The sequence below is a fragment of the Hyperolius riggenbachi genome, chromosome 6, assembly GCF_040937935.1.
Source record: "Hyperolius riggenbachi isolate aHypRig1 chromosome 6, aHypRig1.pri, whole genome shotgun sequence".
Taxonomy (NCBI): domain Eukaryota; kingdom Metazoa; phylum Chordata; class Amphibia; order Anura; family Hyperoliidae; genus Hyperolius; species Hyperolius riggenbachi.
Window position 1 is genome coordinate 284,116,807 of NC_090651.1, and position 24,786 is coordinate 284,141,592.

At 40.6% G+C, this 24,786-nt stretch overlaps 1 protein-coding gene across 4 annotated transcripts in view; it reads left to right on the forward strand.

Moving 5' to 3' along the window:
• The window catches only part of DIXDC1 (DIX domain containing 1), a 226,577-nt gene extending 202,316 nt beyond the window's left edge, over window positions 1-24,261 (forward strand). For 3 of the 4 annotated variants that reach the window (XM_068240948.1, XM_068240947.1, XM_068240950.1), the window contains 5 exons: window positions 6,433-6,594; window positions 9,046-9,112; window positions 13,321-13,432; window positions 15,684-15,792; window positions 16,947-24,261. In XM_068240948.1, the coding sequence (XP_068097049.1) occupies window positions 6,433-6,594; window positions 9,046-9,112; window positions 13,321-13,432; window positions 15,684-15,792; window positions 16,947-17,027 (531 nt within the window). In that variant the 3' untranslated portion in view covers window positions 17,028-24,261. Of the gene's footprint in view, window positions 1-6,432; window positions 6,595-9,019; window positions 9,113-13,320; window positions 13,433-15,683; window positions 15,793-16,946 lie in introns of those variants that run through there. The other variant, XM_068240949.1, reaches the window with a different exon arrangement.
• Window positions 24,262-24,786: the final 525 nt, after the last annotated feature.

Here is a 24,786-nt window from a genome sequence, read left to right on the forward strand (position 1 = left end):
CATAGTCCGGATGCATTATTATGAAGCTAAAGAGGCCCTGTTGCAAGCACTGCGCAAGGTACCCTCTCTCTCTTTTAAAGGGGACGAGATTCATATTTATAACGATCTATCTCTCATCACCCTGGCAAAACGCAGGGCCTTGAAACCAGTTACACAACTACTTCGAGATGCTGCCATCCCCTATAAATGGGGCTTCCCCTTTCGTCTCATCGTCAACCGACAGGGAATGACCTTCACTCTCACTGACATAGATGACGCCCCCCTCTTCCTCAAGCAAATGGGGCTCAAACTCCCGTCCCTACACCTAACTCAAAATCCTAGATCTCCTACCACCTCCTCACCACCCAGAAAAGCACGACATATCTCGGACTGGACTCGTGTTCCTGTACGAAGCCTCACTTTCCCACAACCTCAAGATGATATGGAAACACTGCCCAGCTGAACTCTATACTAAACAAACCACTCCCCAGCATAGCAATCCCTATGCTCCTCATACTTACCTATGAAGCCCCAACATAGATGGAACTTGATATTATCTATTTCACAACTACACACCTGTTCTTGGTCCTTACTCCTTTAGATGCTGGGACTCCGGTCCCTGGGCTGACCCTTCCGGGACTTCCACATGCACCTCAGGAGGTTTGCCCGCGAGCTGACCTGGCTCCTACGGAGCCTGGCGACCTTTAAGGCTTCCTCAATTAGACAACTTTTTTTTGTTGTCACCACATGTGGCCACTTACTTTACAGTGGCGTCAGATACTTACCTACCTATCAACCAATGCTTGTTCATACTGTTTATCCTGTTATATCTCATTTGTTGATATGGATGTTTGTTTTGTTATGGTTCTTTTCTCTTCTTGTGAATCTTACCCTTTGTGAATCAGATTGGCCAAACCCTATCGCACATGCTCTCAGCAAACCACATAATATCATTGATCATGGTTAAATTAATAACTTTGAATGTGAAGGGCCTAAATATACCTCAGAAAAGACGCTCTCTACTAAAAGACCTAAAGAGACTGGACATAGACATTGCTATGCTTCAGGAAACCCATCTTCGGCAACAAGATTCTATCAGACTAGGAGACAAACTCTACTCTAAGGTATATTTGGCCTCTACCTCAACTAAACGGGCAGGAGTAGCTATTATCTGCAGGTCAAACCTCCCCCTTTCAGATCACCAAATCAATATCTGACCCAAATGGCCACTATCTCCTGCTCATTGGTTCCTTAGCTGGCAAACCCATTACCCTGGCTAATATATATGTCCCTAACCAGAACCAAACTGCCTATTTATCCTCTTTCCTAGATAAGCTTCAAAAAGTAAAGAGCGGTACCCTTATTCTAGGGGGGGACTTCAATCTAGCTTTCTCTGCTGTTAACGACAGAAGTTACTCTAAAAATACCACCTCCAGAAATACACATGAACGCAATTACCGCAGGTTCAGAGCACTCATGAGAAAACACACTCTATTAGATTTATGGAGAATTGCCAATCCTAAATCCATTGAATATACCTTTTTCTCACCACCCCACGCTTCCCACTCTCGGCTGGACTACTTTTTTGCCAACTCATCACTATTGCCCCTACTAGACAAATCAGAAATACTACCAATGGCCTGGTCAGACCACCAAAGCGTTACCTTGCAATTGAACTGGCTACACAGACCCCACAAACCTCTACATTGGAGACTCAATGAATCCCTACTAAGAGACAAATCTTTTGCTGAGGGACTAAGTGAGGAATTGCGCTCATTTTTTAACACAAATACTGGTACGGTATCGTCCTCTGGAATTCTATGGGAATCCCATAAGGCATTCATACGGGGACTATTTATTGTTGAGGGCTCCAGGCGGAAAAGACTTTCCTCCCAAAAACTCCTTACCCTTCACTCTGCCCTGACTAAGGCACAATCATCTTACAAAATGGCCCCCACACAGGAACACTACATCACAATGCAGAATTTAAAACAAGAAATTCGGGCACTACAAATTCTCCAACTTGAAAAAAGCTTAAAATGGTCCAGGCAACTTTTCTTTGAGAGGGGGAACAAACCACACACTATATTAGCTCGAAAGTTAAACCCTAAATCATCCCAACAAATGGTTTATTCCATGAAAGACGTTGAGGGCACAACCCACTATGACCCACAAAAAATCGCCCACATTTTTGTAGACTATTACTCTCAGTTATATAACTTACCAGACCTATCCAATAATCCCCTCTTTTCCCAAAGACTAGACACATTCCTCTCCCAACTAAATCTTCCAACCCTCTCAGAGACCCAAATTGCACAGCTTAATGCCCCCATTTCGGAAAACGAAATCATAGAAATACTAAAATCTCTCCCCTCCTCCAAGAGCCCTGGTCCGGATGGCCTTCCCTATTCCTATTATAAAACTTTCAAGTCCGTACTAGTCCCACAACTAGTCAAAATAGCAAATAAGATACTTCAGGGCGAACAACCGCCCCCTACCATGTTAGCCTCCTTATTAACAGTGATTCCTAAGGAAGGGAAGGATCCCCAATTACCCCAAAGCTACCGACCTATCTCCCTCCTCAATTCAGACCTGAAAATCATAACAAAGGCTATGGCCAACCGCCTAAACCCCATCTTAACCACATTGATCAATAATGACCAAGTAGGCTTTATTCTAGGACGACAAGCCGGAGACAACACCAGGAAAGCCATAAACCTTATTTCGCTTATGAGTCAAAGTGGCAGGCCTTCTCTGCTCCTAAGTTCGGATGCAGAGAAGGCCTTCGATAGACTTTCTTGGCCTTATTTATTCCGGGTACTAGAGCATCAAGGTTTCAAGGGACCCTTCCTTTCCCTGCTTAAATTCTTATATTCAACCCCATCCACTTTAATTAAACTCCCCCTTGCACCCACGCGACCCCTACTGATACGAAATGGCACCCGACAAGGGTGCCCCCTCTCCCCCTTATTATTTGCCATCAGCATTGAACCCTTAGCATCAGCAATTAGACTAAACCCGAATATACACGGTGTCCGTCAAGGAAGGCATGAACATAAGATATCTCTATTTGCTGACGACGTCCTACTTACACTCACACAACCCCTCATCTCTCTACCGGCACTACACTCTACTATACAAGAATACGAATCCCTCTCAGGCTTTAAACTGAATCAAGACAAAACAGAAGCACTGCCCATCAAAATACCCCCAATCCTCATGGCCTCCCTAAAAGCCCACTACCCTTATAGATGGAAAACTCACGCCCTAAAATATCTAGGGATCTACCTCACACCTACATACTCCTCCTTATATAAACAAAACTACCCTTCACTGATACAAACTATCCTTCAAGACCTCCATAAATGGACTGCCTATAAAATATCCTGGATAGGGAGAATATATTCTCTAAAAATGAATATTCTCCCACGTCTCCTATATCTATTCGAAACCCTTCCAATACAGGTCCCCTCGGCTCAGCTGTCTAGGTTGCAATCTGAATTTTCCAAATTTATATGGAACCATAAACGCCAAAGGGTACATAAGACGATTCTCCTCTCTCCACGAGAATTGGGAGGCCTTGGAGTTCCCCATCTCAAATTATATTATCAAGCTGCCCACCTCAGACAGCTGACCGAGTGGACTACTCCTAGAGTCTACACTAAGTGGGGCCTAATAGAAGCCACAAATATCCTCCCAATCTCTTTGGCTTCCCTTATTTGGGCACCACCCCAACCAAAACCCTCTCTGACTAATATTTTACCCACTATCTCCTTTACCATCCGTATATGGAGGACCGCAGCACCTACTGCTCACCTTCAATCCACCCTCTCACCACTATTACCAATACTTGGGAACTCGTCTTTTCAACCTGGAACCTCCAAAGATTTCATGACCCGCTGGTTTAACCTGGGCTACTTCAATCTTAAAGACTGGTTGGATCCACGGACAGGCAAAATTTGGGACAGACCTACATTGGAAGGAAAAATTCCTTTCACCCCCCAATTATTCCTGGAATACTACCAGGTCCAACACTTCATACATAAAATCATTAGTGGGACCCCCAAAATCCCTCCCTATACACAATTTGAACGTATATGTGAACGTAGAGGATACCAAAAAGGATTGATCACCCAAATTTATTCCCTCTTACAAACCAAATCAAACTCCCTCACCCCTTCCCATCCTTACATGACCAAATGGGAGTCCAGTCTTTCCACCGCTATCTCCCTAGAAGATTGGATTGACATATGGGAAAATGCTAAACACAGCTCTATGTGTGTACAAATAAAAGAAAACATTTATAAGATCCTCTATCATTGGCATTTAACCCCAGACAGACTTTCCAGAATATACAATGGAGCTTCGGATCTATGCTGGAGGGGCTGTGGGGAAAAGGGTACCCTTGCACACATCTTCTGGTTCTGCCCCCTAATTAACAAACTATGGAAAGACACGCAGTCACTGATTAAATCGGTTACTGGGGTCCCGGTTCCACTCGACCCCCTCAATATGTTATTAGGCAAAACCCTGCCTGCTGTTCCCACACACTCAATGCGCTTAATTAACCATATACTGACTGCTGTCAGACTCTCCATAGCAGCTGCATGGAAACAGATAGCCCCACCCACAATCTTGGAGGTAAAATCTAAAGTTACCTGGTACAAAACAATGGAACAAATGACAGCCTCCCTGAGAGACTCTGAAGATCGATTTCACAAAATATGGGACCCTTGGACCTTCAACCCTTCAGGCCACATACCTCCCTAGCCTCCACACGGTCTTTTTTTTTTTTTTTTTTTTTTTTAGGCCCTTCTGACTTTCTCCATCCTGCTCTAACCCCTGAAATGGAAATCTAGATTCTGCGATGTGGGATACTGGGCAATCGTGATTCACATAATGTCATAGGTTATAAGATTTCTGATTGACTTTATGTAGTAGGTATAGTTACCTTCCCCTACCTCTACTCCCTACCCCCCCTCTCCTCCCCTTCCCTTAGCCTTCCCCCCCACTATATAGCTCTCTCTACCCTTTATTAGATGTTACTCTATTAAACGACACTGTTACAGCAAGGTAGATTACTGTATAAGCCACATGAAGACTGGCAGAAGATCTTGTTTACCCATTCATGTTCTTATTTGTCATGACCTTTTTCATATTTTGCATTTGACTCATACGGTCTTCATGTATTAATATAATTCTTTAATAAAAACCAGAGTTACAAAAAAAAAAAAACTCAAATACTCATCATGAACTAGAGGTCTATAGTAAGCATCAATAGAGAATAATCTCTTCCCCTTAGTACATGTTTGCATTAGTAAGTTACACAAAACCCCCACCAAAATAACCCAACATGTTTCACTTCCAAGCAGAAGCTTCTTCAAGGGAACTAAGTGAAGTGCAAAAGTGCATAGGTGCTAAGGTGCAATTAGTCAGATAGCGTTACATTAAAACAAAAAATAACATGAGTTTGTTATTTTTTGTTTTAATGTAATTGCACCTTAGCACCTATGCACTTTTGCACTTCACTTAGTTCCCTTGAAAAAGCTTCCGCTTGGAAGTGAAACATGTTGGGTTATTTTGGTGGGGGTTTTGTGTAACTTACTAATGCAAACATGAACTAAGGGGAAGAGATTATTATCTATTGATGCTTACTATAGACCTCTAGTTCATGAGTATTTGAGTTTTTATAGTATTAGACAGCGAGCTTCAGAGTATATTTTATGTGGTAATTAATAAAAGTTATGTTTTAAATCTTCTCCTTGAAGTAACAAATTGTGATATAGTTGATGAGATCAGGTTCTGTGAATAGTCTTAAAGCACACACCTATTTTGCAGAATTTAATTTGATCTGTTTTTTAAATTAAAGTGAAACAGAACAGATAATTAGTGAAGTTCTGCCTGCAGTCTTGTAAATGAATGAAAAGTAAGTGTGACATTTGGCAGAGCTGTCAGTAGGGTTTCACATTCTCAAATGCATATACCAGTATATAGTGGGATGGGCTGTGGAATCTCCTGGAGGGACCAATCTCAGAATGCTTCTCTGTAGCCCATCCCAGGAACTACCCTTCCTGTTATGTCCAGCTGAAATGCCCACTTCACAGACAAGCCCAGCTATTGGCTAGCTGCTCTGGCCTCACAGTTTGCGCAACCTTCCCCTCTGCACTCTAGATTGATTTGTTTATATTGATGTCACAGCCATTATTAACCGTCATAAATGCTGTAGTAAGGGAATTTTCATTAAGATCTGTTTGTTTTCCTGCAGTACAGTTGCTCTATAGAAGATTTGTTTATTCATGATACCTACATTTGTGAAACATCTTATACAGCCAATAAATGGTATCATCCTGATTCACAACTTCTATCTTATACAGCAATAACAGATTTTTTTTTTTGTTTTGTTCTTTGAAAACAAGTTTTTTTTAAAAGGTTAATTGTTTTGTCTCTGCCCAGGCTAATGATCTGCAGCTTGTACGCGATGCTCTGCGTAGTCTAAGAAATAGCTTCAGCGGTCATGACCCTCAGCATCACACAATAGACAGTCTGGAGCAGGGGATAGCCAGTTTGATGGACAGGCTGCACGCCATTGAGACCCAAAGGAGGCAAGACAGGAAGGTAATGATAAGCCAGTGTTGCATATGTGTATTAACAAAAACACAGAATAAGGCTGTCAAGATGTGTGATAATGATTTCTGAATTGTCTATTCCAGAGTTCCTGTGTTTCAAAAAAGAAAAGAAAAAGTTACAGTAATTGAAACATATAACTAGTAAGGTTTAAACGCTGTAAAGTGAACCTGTACTGAGAGGCTAACAGTCCAGCAGCAATTATTAGTTAAAGAGTATCTGTTAGGCATAAAATCAAAAATAAATCCTCTATTTTTATATGGTAAACAAATAATAAGGATGCTAACCAGGCAATCCACAAGTTAAAAACCACTCTTAATTTTCTTCTCAATAGAATATCATTTACCAGGTCCCCTGGCTTTTATTTGGTACATCTGCTGCAAAAAAGGAAGTTGCAGTGCATGCTGTTTTTTTTCTTCTTCTTTACTTTTCTCCCCTTTTCCCCTCAGTCATCACTAATGCAGCCTGATTGGCTGAAGTTTCTTTCACTCCCGGTTTCCCCTTAACACCTCTTTTCCTCTCTAATTGACCAATATTTCTTGTGCTGAGAAGCTGAGAAAGTGACTCAGCTGAAATTTGATCCATACAAATAAGCCAGGTCTGCAAAGTCACACAATGATTTGTGAGGCTGCACTTCTTACTGCAGAGCTGTGTGGGAGTGTCTGAAGACTGGGAGGAGGGCGGGCACACATACTAAATCAGAAAGAGGAGGCCCCAAATATTGCCGCTTTATGTCTACTTCAACACTATAAGCCACTGTTGTGACATTCTATATTCTAAATTGCGGTTTTACAACAGCACCTGCAGTGGCCAGGTCCCGCAGTGACATTTTCCAATTTTATCTGTTCCCCACAGCATTTGAAACTACAGATATCACGTGCCATCCCTCCTTGTACAATATTTCAAATGTTATTTATGAACGTGCCACAATCAGTCAGTAACTTACTGGTATACAGAGTGTAAATACTTGCTAGGTAACCTCTAACACTTGTACCTGCTTTGTAATAAGTCCATATTTGTATTCTCTCCTCTTTCTTACAATTTTCACTGCAAATGCAGTGTTTGCCTGTACATGTATTACATGCTTCAATAAACTTTATTGGTTAAAAAAAAAATCAGAAAGTGGAGAGGAAACAGAGTTAGCGAAGAAATGACATCAGGATTGGCTTCAGACACAGGGATTCCAAAATGGAAAGTGACAGAAACAGAATTCTCTTTATTTACTATATAAAACTCCCTGAAATCAAAATGTGGACAGTGCAATACATATGTCATGTAAGTAGAGCAAGTATTTATCTTTTTTCTGAGATAGTATACAGCTCCTCTTTAATAATATAAAAAAGACACTGAAAAGTTTACTTTTTCCTGTGAAGACATCGCCCTCTGGTGGACTATTATGTGAATAGCATACAGTTACAGATAACCCAGCAAGCTCATGGTGAACCAGAACTCTTAGGAGTGTGTAAGGGGCTAAAAAGGACCTAAAAGCCCCCTTACTAAAATGCTATGCAAAACAGAAGTTTGCATTCTTAAAACAGAAGGTATTTGTGATTATTTAGGTTGAAGTGAGCATGTGAGGTGCCCCACAGTGCATCACTGCTGAATATGCAAATAATCTCTTTGTTGTCCCTGATAGGTAAACACACCTCCCAAACCGCTGGAATGCAATGATGTGTCAGCTTGTTAATTGTACAGGCTCATTGCATTCCAGCGGTTCTTACATAAGTATGCAGTAGGAAGACAGCTGGCACCATCCAGTTCAGTTTTATGCTCTTTTATTACAGTAAGATCATACAGCCAGTCACAGCGACGTTTCAAGGCTGTCGCCTCTTTATCAAGCTCATGCTGAATTACAAGTACAATCATTTACACTGAAAATTTTCACTAACATAGCCACATGGCAAACTAGTCTGCTAATCTTGCCAAGCGAGATTGGGGCCCATTCACTGCAAACTCGTACATTTTGCTCACTCAACCCTAATAGGATGATAAAAATAAGATGTTCTAGCAGGATAAAGACAAGACAAGACAAATAACATTTATATCATACTTTTCTCCTGGCGGACTCAAAGCGCCAGAGCTGCAGCCACTAGGGCGCGCACTATAGGCAGTAGCAGTGTTAGGGAAACTTGCCTAAGGTCTCCTACTGAATAGGTGCTGGCTTACTGAACAGGCAGAGCTGAGATTCGAACACAGGTCTCCTGTGTCAGAGGCAGAGCCCTTAACCATTACACTTTCCAGCCACGGTTTTATGTACGGGGGCCATATGCTCATTTGAAGCGCTTTTGTTTTCATGAAGTTGTTTCTGAAAAGAAGTGTAACTTATTGCAAGGAATGAGACTGTGTAAAAATCACTGGTCTTTTTTTTTTTTGCTAATTTTTTTAATAACAATGACACTGTTGATTTCTCCGCTAGACACTTATGTGTTCTTATTGTCCTAGGCAAGAGGAAGGGTATCTGGGAATAAAGAACTTAATGAGTACAGAGACTCCTGGCCCCCCAACTCTAGTAAGTAGCATATTCGTGACATCTTATTAAACAACTTATCAAATTCTATTTACAGTATTTATGTTTTTACTTACTAACACAAAAATGCTTACTTGCCCAGCAAACAAGCATTTTCCCCTCTAGGATAGGGCTCTGAGTTTTAGTATATCTGAAGTGAAAATAAACTTATGATGATATGATTTGTATGTGTAGTACAGCTAAGAATCAGAATCAGAATCAATTTATTTTTCGCCACGTAAGTTTGCACCTACAAGGAATTTGTCTTGGCAGACACAAACAAAAACAATACAAGGACAGACAGTGTGAATATTACAAGTTAAAGAAAACCTGAACTGAAAATGAAAAGTGAAAGTCAACATACACAGGTCATACGTACCTCCCATGTAGTCTACTCCTCAATCTCTTTCTCCCCTACTGCGTCCTGTTTGTCCACTGTGATCAATGGAATTCTCTGTCCTCCATTTTGAAAATGGCCATTACACCATAACAGCTTCCTGGTAAGCACACTGTTAAACTGTAACTTCGCCCACTTGAGCCATAGGGAAACATAGACATTACAGGGCACATCAGTTGTCCACTCAGCTATAACTGACAGTAACTGCTCTATAACTAACAGCAACTGATATATTTCAGTTCTGACAAAATGTTGTCAGAATTGGAAGGGATTGTCAGAAAAAAAAGGGTGAGCTTCTGAAAGAAACTGATGGCAAGGTAACTATGTAATGTTCATTTGAAGTTACCTCATGTGTTTATTTTAAATAATTTTACTCAGTACAGGTTCTCTTTAAGGACATTATAAGTATAGTGGCAGTAAGCAATGTGAGAATTGTTCATGTTTAGTTCTGTGCTGATTACTTTCAGTCCTAGCAGCTCTAACGTGGTTCATCATTAAGTATGGCTACCGCTTGAGGAAAAAAAGAATGTTAGCAGCACAGATATTGTTTCCAGTACAGGAAGAGTTAGGGCTGTTTCACACTGGGTGATTTTTCAGCGCTTTGCTGATCAATGGCAATCAGCAAAGCGCTGCTACTAATGTATCCCAATGGATACATTCACACAACAGCGTTTGCGATGTCAATCGATCGCAAACACACTGCGTGTAGTGTTTTGGGGGCAATTGCGCTGTGATTCTCGTTCTATTGAATCTGGCTGAATCGCAATTGCGGAGCCAAATGCAATCGTGGGCAAGCGGCGCTCCAAGCTCCGAGTGTGAACATGCCCTTAAAGAGAAACTCCGACCAAGAATTGAACTTTATCCCAATCAGTAGCTGATACCCCCTTTTACATGAGAAATCTATTCCTTTTCACAAACAGACCATCAGGGGGCGCTGTATGACTGATATTGTGGTGAAACCCATCCCACAAGAAACTCTGAGTACATACTCTTGGCAGTTTACTGCCTGTGAACCTTGCTGCATTGTGGGAAAAGCATGCAGCAGCTACATCACCTGCCAATAGTAAAAATGGCACCATGTAATAAATGTCAGAATGTAAATCAGGGATTTAAAAGATTTTACAACGGGCAAACACTGACTAAATAATTTATACATAATTATTGTAAAGATGAAGCACTTATTTTATGACATTATTTTCACTGGAGTTCCTCTAAGAAACTTCAGTTGTTATCTAAGCAAAAGAGCTTATCTGAGCTCCATGACCAATTTGGCAGTCTTTTTCTGGAGCATTTATACATCAAAGAAACAGTCAGAGACAGTTTTAGATAACATTTTTACTCCTGGAAAGTTCAAAGGGTCATTAGCTCTGCTTCTATTATAGTTTAAAATACAGAGTGTGGTTTGTAATTGCAAATATAAGAGAATTATCATAATGTTCTAATGTATACAGTGTATGTATATATATATATATATATATATACATATATATATATATATACACGTAAATATGATACTATTGTCTTCGCTAATTTTCTATTAATCATCAGTACTTCAGTACTACACATACAGATCATTACATTATAAGTTTTACTGCACTTCAGTGTCACTTTAAATATGAAATAAGTGTTGCTTGGTCTGATGTACCATTTTCTCTGCTTAAAGCAAACCTGACATGAAATTAAACTTATGAGATAATTAACCACTTCAGCCCACGGGTTGTTTTCTCCTTAAGGCGGAAGCAGTTTTCCACTGTCAGCTCTCCCCCCAGGTGTTTACTGTCATGTTCCCATTGATAAATATGGTCAAATACATGAGGGTGCTTTGTCTCTGGTTCCCTTTAAAGGGAACTCAAGACGGAACATTTTAGCAAAAAAAAAAAAAAAAAAAAACACATGCAACCTGATCAAGGGGGCTAGCCAGATAAGTTTGCTTCAATTACGCCCGCTCACTGGCACTCCTACATAAAGAAATCCATTTGTTTTGATTTCGAAAAAAAAATGGCTGCGATCCTAGGGTCACAGCACTGCAGCTCTGGCACTGTGCTTTTCATCACAAAGCGCAGAGAGGGGGTAATGAGTGGGGCAGAAGCAATATAGAGCCATTGAGAGGCAAGGAATGTTTTTTTTTTTAATGCCAGAGGGGGCATTTTGCGGGACACCCCTTCCTCTATTGGTCTACCGAAAGCTGCTTGTCGGTAGATTTGATGGGGGGCAGAGAGTGGTGCAGAGAGGACACAGAGGCATGGCATAGAGCAAGGTGTCCCATCTCAGTCCTATCTACCCCCCTGAATCCGCCTCGGGTACACTTTAAAGAGTAACTGTCAGGCTGCAGAAGCTAATTTAAACCTCTATTCTCCTGTGTTAAACAGTTTAGAAGGAAGCCATAAAGCAATTAGTGAAGATAAAAATCTCAGTTACCTTTGATGTGTGCTTATCAGAAAGGCTGTTATAGAACCATAAGGACGCAAGCCGCATACTAAACTGCAAAGCATTCTGGGGCCCTCCCCTCGGCTGCTAATGAGACGGTACAGGAGCTTCTAATCAGTCCAGCGCGTAGCACTGATAAATATCCGGGCAGAGTACACTGCAGGAGTCAGCTATTGTTCCTAGCCACATGGCTCATTAATATTCACTGCACACTGTGTTGTTCAAGTAGGAGCTTATCTGTGATCAGGAAGCAGGCAGGACATGACGACACATTTGACAGAAAAACATGGAGCCTGCCATGAGCTGTCAGGAGCATCTATCTCTGCATATACTATATACAAATTCTGTGAAATCCAAACGTGGACAGTGAAATGCATATGTAATGTAAGTACAGCCAATCTTTAGCTACTGATATATGTGTTTATTTTCTCTGAGACCTTATACCTAACAGCTCCTCTTTAAGACTGCATTTTAAAGAGACACTGAAGCGAAAAAAAAATATGATATAATGAATTGGTTGTGTACTATGAATAATTACTAGAAGATTAGCAGCAAGGAAAATATTCTCATATTTTTATTTTCAGGTATATAGTGTTTTTTCTAACATTGCATCATTCTCTAATATGTGCAGATTACACAACACTCAGCATTCAAAATGATTCTTTCAGAGCAGTCTGTGAACTAATGACCTCTCCTCTGGCAGAGAAAAAGAAAACAGTTGAGATAATAAAAGTCAGATAACAGCCCTCTCCACGACTTTGAAAGTCGTAGAGCTTAATGGCTTTTTTGCATAGAGATAACAACTGGAGTTTCTTAACTCTTCCTGTACTGGAAACAATTAGACTGATGTATCTGATCTTAATGTTTTATTTCTTAGCTGTACTACACATACAAATCATATCATAATTTTTTTTCCGCTTCAGTGTCTCTTTAAACAGCGGCTTTGACGGTATTATATAAAATCTGGCTCATTCAGCTGCAAAACAAACAGAAGTCAAGTCATCTGTTAGTTCAGGTACACTTTGATACTTATGTCAATTTGTCTACATGTTTTCACCGTATCAGCTAGAGATGATCTTCTGTCGGAGAAATTATGGACAATCAAGTGATCAATTTCATTACGTGATGAATTAGTAAGTCAATGAAAAAGACCCCATGGGCCTGATTTACGTAGGTCCGGTAAAACTGTTGTGCGCAGGGAGGGCATGGCAGTTTTACCAGTATCAATGCCACTGGAGGTGCATGCAAACACTACTACTGCAACCCACATTACCAGGGTAACACAGGCGTTGCTATGGTAACGTGGGTTTAAATCACATTAACAGATTGTATGGAATGTTTTGGTGCTACATTGTAATCAGAATATTTATGTTGTATTTCGTACCAGAAATGCCACATTCACAGAGTGCCCCAGCGATGGGGGGCAGCAATTCCTGCACCAAAGTGCTATATTTTACAGATCGCTCGCTAACACCCTTCATGGTCACCATACCAAAGAGGTACTGTGCTCATTATATACTTTCTGAATGTCCGTGAAATAGCTGTATACTTGTTGCATTTGTTTGATTCATGTGTTACTGAAATTAAACAATCCTCAGGCCCTTACATTGTTTTAGAATTAATCTTCTACTGTAGGCACATTAGATTGGGATACATAGTTACATAGTTAGTTTGGTTGAAAAAAGACATTCATCCATCAAGTCCAACCAGAAAAAAAACTAAAAATAATAATAAATAAAACACCATCCTGAACCTGCACATATCCCAGTTGATCCAGGGGAAGGTGGTACCCTTACAAGGCCTGGGCCAATTAGCCTTAAAAGGGGAAAATTCCTTCCCGACTCCAGATGGCAGATAAATCCCTGGATCAACTCTTCCAGGAATTACCTAAAAATTATAGCCGTGGATGCCTTTCAATGCAAGTAAAGCATCCAAGCCCTCTTTAAATGCAGATAGAGAGTTTTCCATAACTACTTTCTGAGGTAAGATATTCCAGATTTTAACCACTTTCACTGTGAAGGACCCCTTTTTAAATAGATGGCAGAAACTTTCCTCCACACGCAAACCATGTCCCTTTGTCCATTCACTTGGCTCACCTGCCAAGCTTTTATATTGCCCTCTGATGTATTTATACATGTTATTCAGGTCACTTACTTAAAATATTACTGCATTTGGCTTTTTGAAAAATAATCTAGTTGTCCAACAAATACATAAAGTGGATGAGGTTGTTTCCCACCCTGGGCTTACTGGCCGGTTATTTTAGCTTTTTCATGTGTGATGTGCAATTCTCATTTTAACAAAAGTCAATGAGAACACAGAAAAATTGCTACTGTCGGTGACCAAACTGCCTTTTTGTTCTAATTTGAGCTATGGGGGCACCCAAATCATCAGTGCAGCTCTGCGCCAAAATTAGCTGCCTTGCCATGAGTACCCCTAAACTTATGGTTATGGAGGAGTGCCTAAGTGAACTTGTGTTCAGAATTAAGGTACACGCTTTGAAATAAGCATTAACCCCAACATTTTTTATAAATGAGTGAAGGAATTGCATATTTTTCAACCATAGTGGTATGTCACTTTAATTTGGATTTTGGAACCTCCAGGGCATTAATAAGAACTTTCAAGACAGGCAATAAAATATAAATAAGTCTGATTTATCTGGTGGTCCCTTGAGAAAGAGAACCCTGCATGATTATGCCTGGAGAGGTTTAAGCTCCTCCTCACTCTACAAAAAGATTTTAAGTGTTTTATTTAGTTTCCCTAAGAAACAACAATCATGATCAAATCATCTCAATATATTTTATAGATAGACATGCCTGTGTTTGCTGTGGTGGCTCCCAAGCTGTTTAGAAAGCTGCCTCACATGTCAGACTGCTGTCGGGAGACAGAGATGGGAGTGATAATTGTGCCAAAATCCACCAATGGATCCATGCTACCTTGTGCCTATTCCCCAACCCCAGGAGAAAAAGAAAAAAAAAATATTATTTTTGCACAATAGTGAGGAGCAATATATTCTCCTAATAGTCAAATATCCACTTGGTTTGTTGGCTTGGATTTGCTTCCTGGATTAGTAAAAAATTTTATGTGACAAGAAGTATTACTCATCTTGCATGTGCCCCAGATGTTCACCTGTCTCCTCTTATCAGTCCTTCTCTTACAATGGGCCTTATCCAATTCACTTTTTTGCTAAGTTTTTTCTTCTGTTCAAAGTAATTTTTCAGCACTCTGCAATTGAGTAGTATCAAAAAGGAGGTGAAAAGGTGCTCTCAATATTATTCTGAGTATTTTCTCACTTCCTGGTGGCTTAAAAGGCATTTTAACAAGTGATATCCTATGCAATTCACCTTTACTAATCAATATGACCAATGTTGTGTCTCCATGCTCTGAATGCAAAAATCGAATCAGTGTTGATGGAATGTTATGTAAACAGTAGCCGATTCCTGTGCTATCAACCAATATCTTCCATCCTGCTTGATCAACTAAGTTGGTCAATTCAACATGATATTGGCCACTTTTCATTGATCCGGCATACTGAAACACACTCAATTCTCTCTTGATTTGATCACATGATTGAATCTAATGGTTGATTGTACAGCAAAATTGCTAGAAGTATGGGCACCTTTTAGGTGAAAAAGTAAATTGGATCAGGCTCAATGTATTTAATCTGCTGGTGATAGCCTGAGAAACAAAAAAGTATCAGTCAGTCAGGATTGCTTACATTGAATGCTAATTCCTTCTTGCCATGTCCTGCAGGTTAGGGGAGGTCACACTGAGAGACTTCAAGATAGCCATTGACAGAGAAGGAAATCACAGATACCACTTCAAGGCTCTAGATCCTGAGTTTGGAACAGTCAAAGAGGAGGTGAGTGTATGACACTGTATTTTTCACTAATATATTTTATAGGGGTGTACGTTCCTCAGGGCCACATTCAAGCTTATTTTGCCCATATTAAACCATTGCCACACCACCTGTAGTGCAGGGACTAGTATGTGCAGCATCATCCTTGGGCTTTTCTGGTTTCCTTGATTACCACCATGGACTCCTCTCTGGTGCCATGACTATGTGTAAGCTTAAAACACATAAACAAAAACCGTAAAATATTATTGATCAGAATTCATGTCGCTAAATTTTCCTGTATCTTTTTGCATTGACTTCATGGACAGTCGTTAATAAAGTGGAGTATAGTCATTTTCTTTTAATTAGTGTGTACATGATAAGCATACAGACAGTCATCCTATAGCCAGCCCACCATACGTAGACTAGCTCATTGGAATTCCAAAACAATGTCTCTGGAAACTGTTTGCTGAAACAAGTCCACTGACCAACTTTAAATTTTGTCTAAAAATATAAGTAACTCAGTAGTAATTGTAGTTTTCCCTGTCACACCTATGTCATAGATGCATGGCACTAAACAGATGTACTACCAAAATAATCCATCATTATGGATTTGGTTTTCATCCTAAAAAGGTCACTTGTTCAGTAAACAATGTACCATACCTTATTTGAGCATTTTTGGCTGACCAAATTGTCATGTCCATGGGTCTCCTAAGGGCCCATTTCCACTATGAATATGCAGCGTTTCCTCTTTTTCTTCTTTCATGACCCAAGAAACAAATGTGCACGCTTTTCTACCCTCTACTCTTATCCCCAACCTTTGCTGCATAAGGGTTTTTTTTACTGTAATTCTGGAAAAATGTAGCCTAACCTCCATTGTTCTTTGTGTTTTGAGCCTCTCTTTCAGAGACATATTATCACTTCTGATTGACGTACCCAACAGCTTATTGTACAAATTGCAGGAAGCAAGCTGTAGTTGGCAAGCACATTTGACTCTTAATAAAATGTATTTTGTCCACCGTTTTGCTTCTGTACACTATTTAGATTCATCTATCAAACTGATTGGTGTTTGAATTTTTCCTATTCCATTTTGGGGTTAGTTGCGCTTTAAATAAGTGAGTCATTATGATAAACTCTGATATAGCACGTGTGTATGACTTTAATCTTGTTCTTCCTTTCAGGTATTCCATGATGATGACATCATTCCAGGCTGGGAGGGTAAAATTGTGGCATGGGTTGAAGAAGACCATGGAAACAATTGAATGAAGTCCTCTTCCTCATGCAAGGAGCGAATCTTCTTACCTTGTCAAACAGACAAACGTTTAGCTCGTCTTATGTCTGGATTATTCCTTATGCTGCCAAAAGAGGTCCCTATGGGCACCAAAGAACCTTTAAGTTTTGTTAATATAAGAGAGCATAATGACAGCTACATTCGGGAGGAGCTGACTTTGTATTCAGAGATCTTCCCACAAATCCAAGAGGAACTTGGTGGATTGTACAGTTTACAGAGTAGCTGATGTCTGCAATGTGATGTTACAGGCAACTTAATATATGTATATTCTTATGAAGAAAATTCAGTATTTTTCAATGGGGCGGATGTAGTTGGTATGGTTGCATTATTGGGTTTAGAAGTTTGTTTCATCTATGGGTAGAAACCACAGATCTGCAAGTTACATGCTGTACAGCTTGGAGAAGTACTATTTTCGTATAGATATGTTTTGCAAGAAGGTAAATTATAAAAGTGGAAAGCTATTTATTTGTTTACAGTAATTTCCCTAGTCATTTTCTTCCATAACCGTCATTTTATTTCCTGGTTCTGTTATGTGACATCATAAGCTTGATCCATAAAGACATCTCCAATGGACCTTGACAATGGACCAAATTTTACTTAAACAGGATTTGATTGGTTCATGTTCAAGCTGCATACATTTGCATACAACATTTGCATAATGCTGCATCAACTCAACATTATTCACATCTCATTGGCCATCTATACTCCAGTGGGATCCAACTATCTCCAGGGGGGATATCATGTGTGATCCAGCAGACTAGAACTGGATGAATTAGAACAGACTGTTATGAAGACGCTAGGTTTGCCACTCTCATCTGAGTCATATCAGATTATAGCCAGGAGTGCTGAGAGGTTTGTGAATTTGTAGCTGTGTGATTGCGTTTTTTTCTAATACATCCAGATCTGGTTGCATTTATTTAGTTTTTAATGGCACTGAGCACCAGTACACTTTTTATTTAATTTTTTTTAACAATGATCGTTCCCATAAGGGGGGCTGGAAACACAGTATGCCATTGGGGGGCTGGTGGTTAGGGGGAGAGCCATTGTTACCTAAAGGGGGGCTGCTCCTGCAGTCCCTCATTCCTGTGGAGGTAGCCATTACTATCCATTCTTCAAAGAATCCGCCTCTGCAGCACGCTTCTGGCCACAATGCATGCCGGGAGATGCATTCTGCAAAACATACTAGAAGCTGTAGTACGTAGGTGTGTACATCTTCCTCCGGGGAGATGTATGGACTACAGCTCTGGACACGCATTGAGGCTGGAAGGGTGCTATACAGGCCTTTGACGTGCGACAAGCATCGGATGGAGATGGCTACCTCCATGAGGGGGGACTACAGGAGCAGCCCCCTGTAGGTATGCAATGGTGCTCCCCCTAACTCCCGGCTCTCTATCTGCATACTGCGTTACAAACCTCCATATGTAGAGGTTCATTGTAAGGGAAAAGTGTACTGTGCCAGTAACTAGTCATACTAGTATAGAAATTATCCTATGAGGTCACGTGAATACCCTGCATGTTCCTTCTATCCATGGCCTTGATGGTGGTGATCACCCCACCATTTCACCTTAACAATGACCACTGTATTTAGTTACCACCTCTAGCAGCAGGAAGTAGAGAAAATGAGCTGTCTGCTGCAGCTACAGTCTTAGCTTTGTGGAAGGGCTGCCTGGCGGTGGCCGGCTAAAGGTACCCACTAATGATACATTCTTTCTTGTCCAATCTTATCACTGCTGTGTAATATGAGGAACTACCATAAATGTACATGCAAAGTACATTTACTCAGTTCAGCCTTCTACTACATACAGTACATACGGCAAGACTAGACAAAAAAGATTAACAATACATTCCCACGCCGATCGTTCGTTTCTGATCACCGCGGTTATCGTTCCGTCATGCCCGATTCCCGACTCAATTTCATTAATCTGATCAAATTGGTTAGCAGGAATTTGCCCGTTAATGGGCACGGCCGATCGTTTTTGATTGATTGCATTGTTAATGGGCACTTTAAGATTAATAATGAACTCCCCACAGATCATCATAAACATTTATGAATATCATTTAATATGCGCAAGGTGAACATTTAATGTTTCTTTTCATTTTCATCACAAAAAAATCAATCCCATATTAAATATGATCCTTTATACATCAGCACCAGTGACATGATCTGGCCTACTTTATAAGGCATTGCAGCATAATGGAAAGTGAAGCAACCCAGAGCAGCCAATGAGGTTTCAGTTATCCTTTTCAGATGACAAGGAATGGATCACTATTGGTTGCTGAAGATTGCCTTTGCCTTATGAACTAAGTTCAAGAGCCCATCCATTTTACCCTGACTACCTCCGACCTCCTTCATGGCTGCTGCTACTTCATCATTCGTATGAAATTCCCTAATCACCCACCAGCTTCAATGTAAGCCATCAGATCATCAATCCTAAGCCATCCCAAATTCTTCATAACAGCCTTTCATGAAACCTAGGCTAAATTGCTGCTATGAAAACCTTCAGTACCTCATGCTTATTCTCATCATTTCCATGGATTTGATTTATTATATGAATACTGCAATTGAACACTGGTGCAAAATAAAACAAGAAAGTAGATATATGAGTTGTACTACCAAAGAGGAGGCAGAATATGATTTCTCATTCATGGTTGTGTAGCCTTATGCTTCCCCTCTCCTAGCTGTGCTGTAAAAGATTTGTGATGCAGCATGAAGGGAACAGTATTGAAGTGTTTATGCATTTATAATGCTAGCTGAAGGCATCATGGCTGTCTGTAGTTGAATAAATCTGTTCAGTAAGGATTCAGACAGCAATATATTCCTGATAAAGGGGTATGATCCTTCCCTCACTCCGAGCCACTCTTATTAAAGAGATACTTTAGCAATCTTCCTTCAGATCAGCTGTATGTACATGGCAAAGAATTTAGCAAATGTTATTGCGAAGTCCCATCTGTTTTTGTTCTCTAAATATTAAGATAACCCATCATATTGAGCACCTAAAAGGAAGTGCTACATGACATGAGTCTGATTGCTGTAATCACATGATCAGTCCCAGGGCTGTAAAATAAGAATGGTGTCTTCCTTGTAGATGTTCAGCTCCACTGATCAGCAAGAAGAAGTATCTGTGCTACACAAGTCATTTTGTAATTTACTAATAATGAAATATAATCTTTAATTTGTAATCTGCAGCCAGGTATGAATTTCCAAAACTGTCTTTGAACTCATATCTTGGCAACCGTGGTAAAAGTTCTCTTTGAAATACAGACTGCCCACCTATTCCCAACTTGGGAATTAGCTGTACAGAACAGGATCCCCTAATACAAGCACTGTAAAAACAGCCCAGGAGATTTAGGTGCAGCCGGCGCCACCATAGGCCGTAATAGGAATTACGGCTATAGCGGCGCTCTGTGAGTAATTTGGGCGCTGTCAATAGACAGAGCACAAATTACTACAAAAACATTGTAATTCAGCAGCCAGCAATAGCTGGAAGCCGAATTACATCTTTCCCCACTATCCATGGTGGCCTGGAGGGGGAATAGTAACCTCATAATAACGCTGCCGGGACTTGTGCAGGAGCAGGGTGAGCCATTTAATAGCTTTACCCTGCATCCACATCTCCCGGTGGCTACTTCATATTTATGCAACTTCTGATATAGTGACCTGCTGATAAAGTAAACTACTTGGTCAAGTCCATTGAAGTCTACTATAAAGGTACTCTACTGCATTTGTATATGCATATGAAATCCATGTAAATAAGCTGAAATAATGTTTGCCTAAATCTTTGCAATCTGTAGAGCTGAACTGAAGGGATACCTGTTTTTTCTCCTCAACAATGAATTAATTTTACTAAAAGTAAGAAATTAGCTTGTGTTATATTTTTTTAAACAGAAGTGAGGGTTGCCTATAAACAAGGTCATGTGAGTTGCCCTTGTCTAGCGTTTCATTGGTTAGAAGATGCAAAGTGTGCGTATTCCTTATAGGGAACATCGGTCACCACCTGTACACCACTTTAAATGATTTTTATCATTGTGGTAAACAAGCCTTTACAACAGCATGAAGACTTGAAGAATTGTGTAACCCTGGTTAGATATTCTGTTCCTTCTCAAATAGTGAGCCCTCATATTCCGAGTCAGAGTAAGTATTTATTCTATATGGCTATTATGAGTCTTGGTAGATCCGTACATTTTGATGCGAGCAGTAACTAGCTCTCAAGTAGCCTGTTAGGTGGGAACATGTAATGTAACCTTCAGACCATTGTGGATAAAGTGCCTGTACAGACTCCTATTTCTAGTTTTTGAAAACTTTAAAGAATTGTTGTAAATATTTCTACTATACCTGTTCAGTATGAATTTTGAAGGCAGTCTTTGTATACCTTATTTAGATATCGTGATGTAAGCTGTGTTGCCTGCTTCTGTCTTTGATAGTTTGGTGTAGATGTGACTACCAGGGGAGCAGTAATGAGACATTCATTCTGTTATTTCTTGGACTAATGACAATATCACCTGTAGATGTACCCATTTCTGAATACACACACACACACACATACAGAGGTGCTACTTTACAAAGTCAGATGCAAAGAAAACAATAGCAAGCATGGAGCAGGTGTCCTGGGCCACCTATTAGACCTCTTGTTTAATTTAAAGTGAACCTAAACTAATTAAAAAAAAGACAGTCTAACTTACCTGGGCCCCTTGCAGCCACCCTGTGCCCGCTCTAGGACAAACCAATCTTCTGGTCCCCTTTCGTTTTTGGTAACTCAGCCAGTCGATCGCCACTGCACCTCTGCAGCCCTGTCTGCACGCGTCCTCGATCGCACTCCCGTCACCAGGAGAGTCATGCGCAGTACGAGATTTTCTGGGGGGGACCGGAGGATTGGTTTGTCCCAGCGCAGGCGCAGAACGGCTGCCCCAGGTAAGTTAAACTGTTTTGTTTTTTTAATTAGTTTAGGTAGAAGCCCCAAGTAAGTTAAACTGGCTTTTTAAAGTTAGTTTAGGTATAACAGATTGATTGCTCTAGACCAGGGATTTCAAACTCAATCACATGAGGGGCTAAAATGTACAATACAGTCTAAGTTGTGGGCCAAATTGTTTATTTAAATTTAACTGGGGGGTTTGACAATAACTGAAGGTGCCCACTTCAGGACGTGAAGAGCGGCATCTGGTGCTGTATACTTTATTCCACAGCAAACTGCTAGTTACATTTGTATTGTAGGCTGGTGGGAGATGGGGCTGGCAGCTCCAAACCACTAACAGCTGTTTTGCACACAAAAAATGCTTGCTCACAGCATGGCTGGTAAGGGCAATGTCACCAACTGTAGTGCTGCCCTACCTGAATACTACCAATGTCAGCAGGAGATGGGGAGGGTATATGCATGCATGCATGCATATGTGCTCAAGGCAAAAGATTACATTACGTCAGCAACCTCCTGAAATCTCCATGGAAACGCCGGATGCTGCTGGTACAAGTGCCGGGGTGTCCGATGATGTAACTTCCAGTTTGCTTTGAGCACATATACAACACAGCTTGGAGCTTTCCATCTCCCCCTTACTGCTTACAGTCATGTGCATATGAAGCTGTTGAGAGCCAGATGAAATGGTGAGAAGCCCACGGGCCCTTAAGTGTGACATCAATGCTCTAGACCAGGGTAGTCAAACTCAGTCACCCACATAAAATAGTCAGGAGGGCCAGATTCGGCCCGCGGGCCTTGAGTTTGCCACCTGTGCTCTAGACAATTGTTTCATTTTTGATCCAGTTGTCTTTGCTCTAGCCACTGTAAATCACTTTTAGGGCTTGTTGACGCTATAAAACACAGGTTACCATGCATTGATCTGCAAGGCACAGCCACTCCATTTCTAATGTTTGCAGTGCAGACCCCATTCAATTACATAAATGGGACAACAGAGAGGAATAGACTTAGATGCAGCAGTGCATTTTTACGCTGTCATGTCTATTTGCTTCTACAGACAGTGTGTAGAAAGCAGGATGCAGGATTTTATTCTTAGTATCTGGAGTGTAAGACTTGCACATCATCAAAAATCAACACTGTTCACTCCTCCCCATGTGTGCGTGTGAGAACTGTGACGATTTGTATCTGAAAGTAGAGTGGCTTTATTTAACAAGATTTATGGGTCCATTGGGTTTATTTACTGTGATGCAGGGTACAGTGTCTCTGAACATGTTGTAGTAGCCCATAGCAACCTAACTACCTAGCAATCTAGCTAAAGGTGGCCATACATCAGGCGACTTGGCAGCCAATCGACCATCCAATTCAGTTATTATAATCGAATCGGATGAAAATCGATGCCGCCAAGTGCATGCCTAATCGACTATGCAACCAATTTCGTGCCGAAATTAGTCATTTGAATCGGTTGGACATGCTGCAAGATGTAGGGCCGACTTGCTCGATAGGATGGGCAGCGGTAACTGAGTGATCTCGGGACGAGCGAACATTACCTGCCCGTGTCCGCCGCTGGCTCCGTGCGCAGTGCTTTGTTTATGCACACGCCCCACGTGGTTGCTGAAGTAACATGGGCGCATGTGTGACTTCAATACGTACTCCGGCAACCACCTGGGGCACACGTATGGATGAAGGATGGAGCCAGTGGTGGACAAGCAGCGGACACAAGCAGGTAATGTATAGTGGACTGGGCACTGGGGAGTGTATTGCATATTAGGGGGACAGCATCGGGATGGTGAGGCGACAGATGCGGGCCCACAAAGTCAATTCCGATTGGCTTGTGGTGTATGGGCAGTCGACTGACCTTGCTCTAATCAAACTCGATTAGAGAGACATTTGTCTCTTGGTCGAATCTGCCCGTCGTCACTAGATGTATGGGCACCTTAAGTATCTAAACTGGGTTTTGACTGGTTGATGCGGGTTACTGCGCTGTGCAGTCATTTCACTTTATGCTGCCATAATGAATAAGCCTGCATGTTTCGATTTTATAGTATTTATCCTATTTGTATAGCATTGTTATGACGTCATTTTCCAGAGTTGCGACTATTTTTACACTGGTTAAAGTCTTTCTATGGCTTCCCTATCATACGAGAAGAACCATTTCTGTACATGACTTGTATGTTTACTACTGTTTTAATGCCTCAAGTTCGTACTGAGCAAATGTCACTATTAACTTTATTTTATTATGAAACATTGGGGATTGGATATAATCCCAGCACTGTAAATAAAATGGGTATATGTTAATCTAATGTATGGTATATTCTGTATATAAAGAATAATGCATATCAAGATGTTTGTGTGTCTTTTATTACTATACAGTATAACTTTGCCTTCTCTACAGAACCCATGTACTGTGGCATACTTATGTTCTTAATTGTGTTTTATTTTGAGGCAGGATAGTGTGATCAGAAAAGCAATTCCAATATCAGCAGCCTTCTTGTCCTCATCTGAACATTGTGCTCTCTGATGAGAAGCATAGAGCTGTATGCTGCAGCGTCATTACCTCAGGGTTGCAACCATTAAAAAAACAAATTAACCAATCAATATAAAATTTGAAGTGTTGCGCCACTAGTAGCAGCTGCTGGTTCTGATTAAGGTGATCCCAATTCCTCAAAGTAATAATCGTATAAAATATCAGATAGCGCTATTTAAGAACCTTATACACTCTAAACTAAAAAAGACATAATGCTGCCTTTTAAAATCATAAAAATTACTGCACAGCTTTAATAAACCTCAATTCATAGGTAAAAAAATGCATATAGTAGAAAATTAATA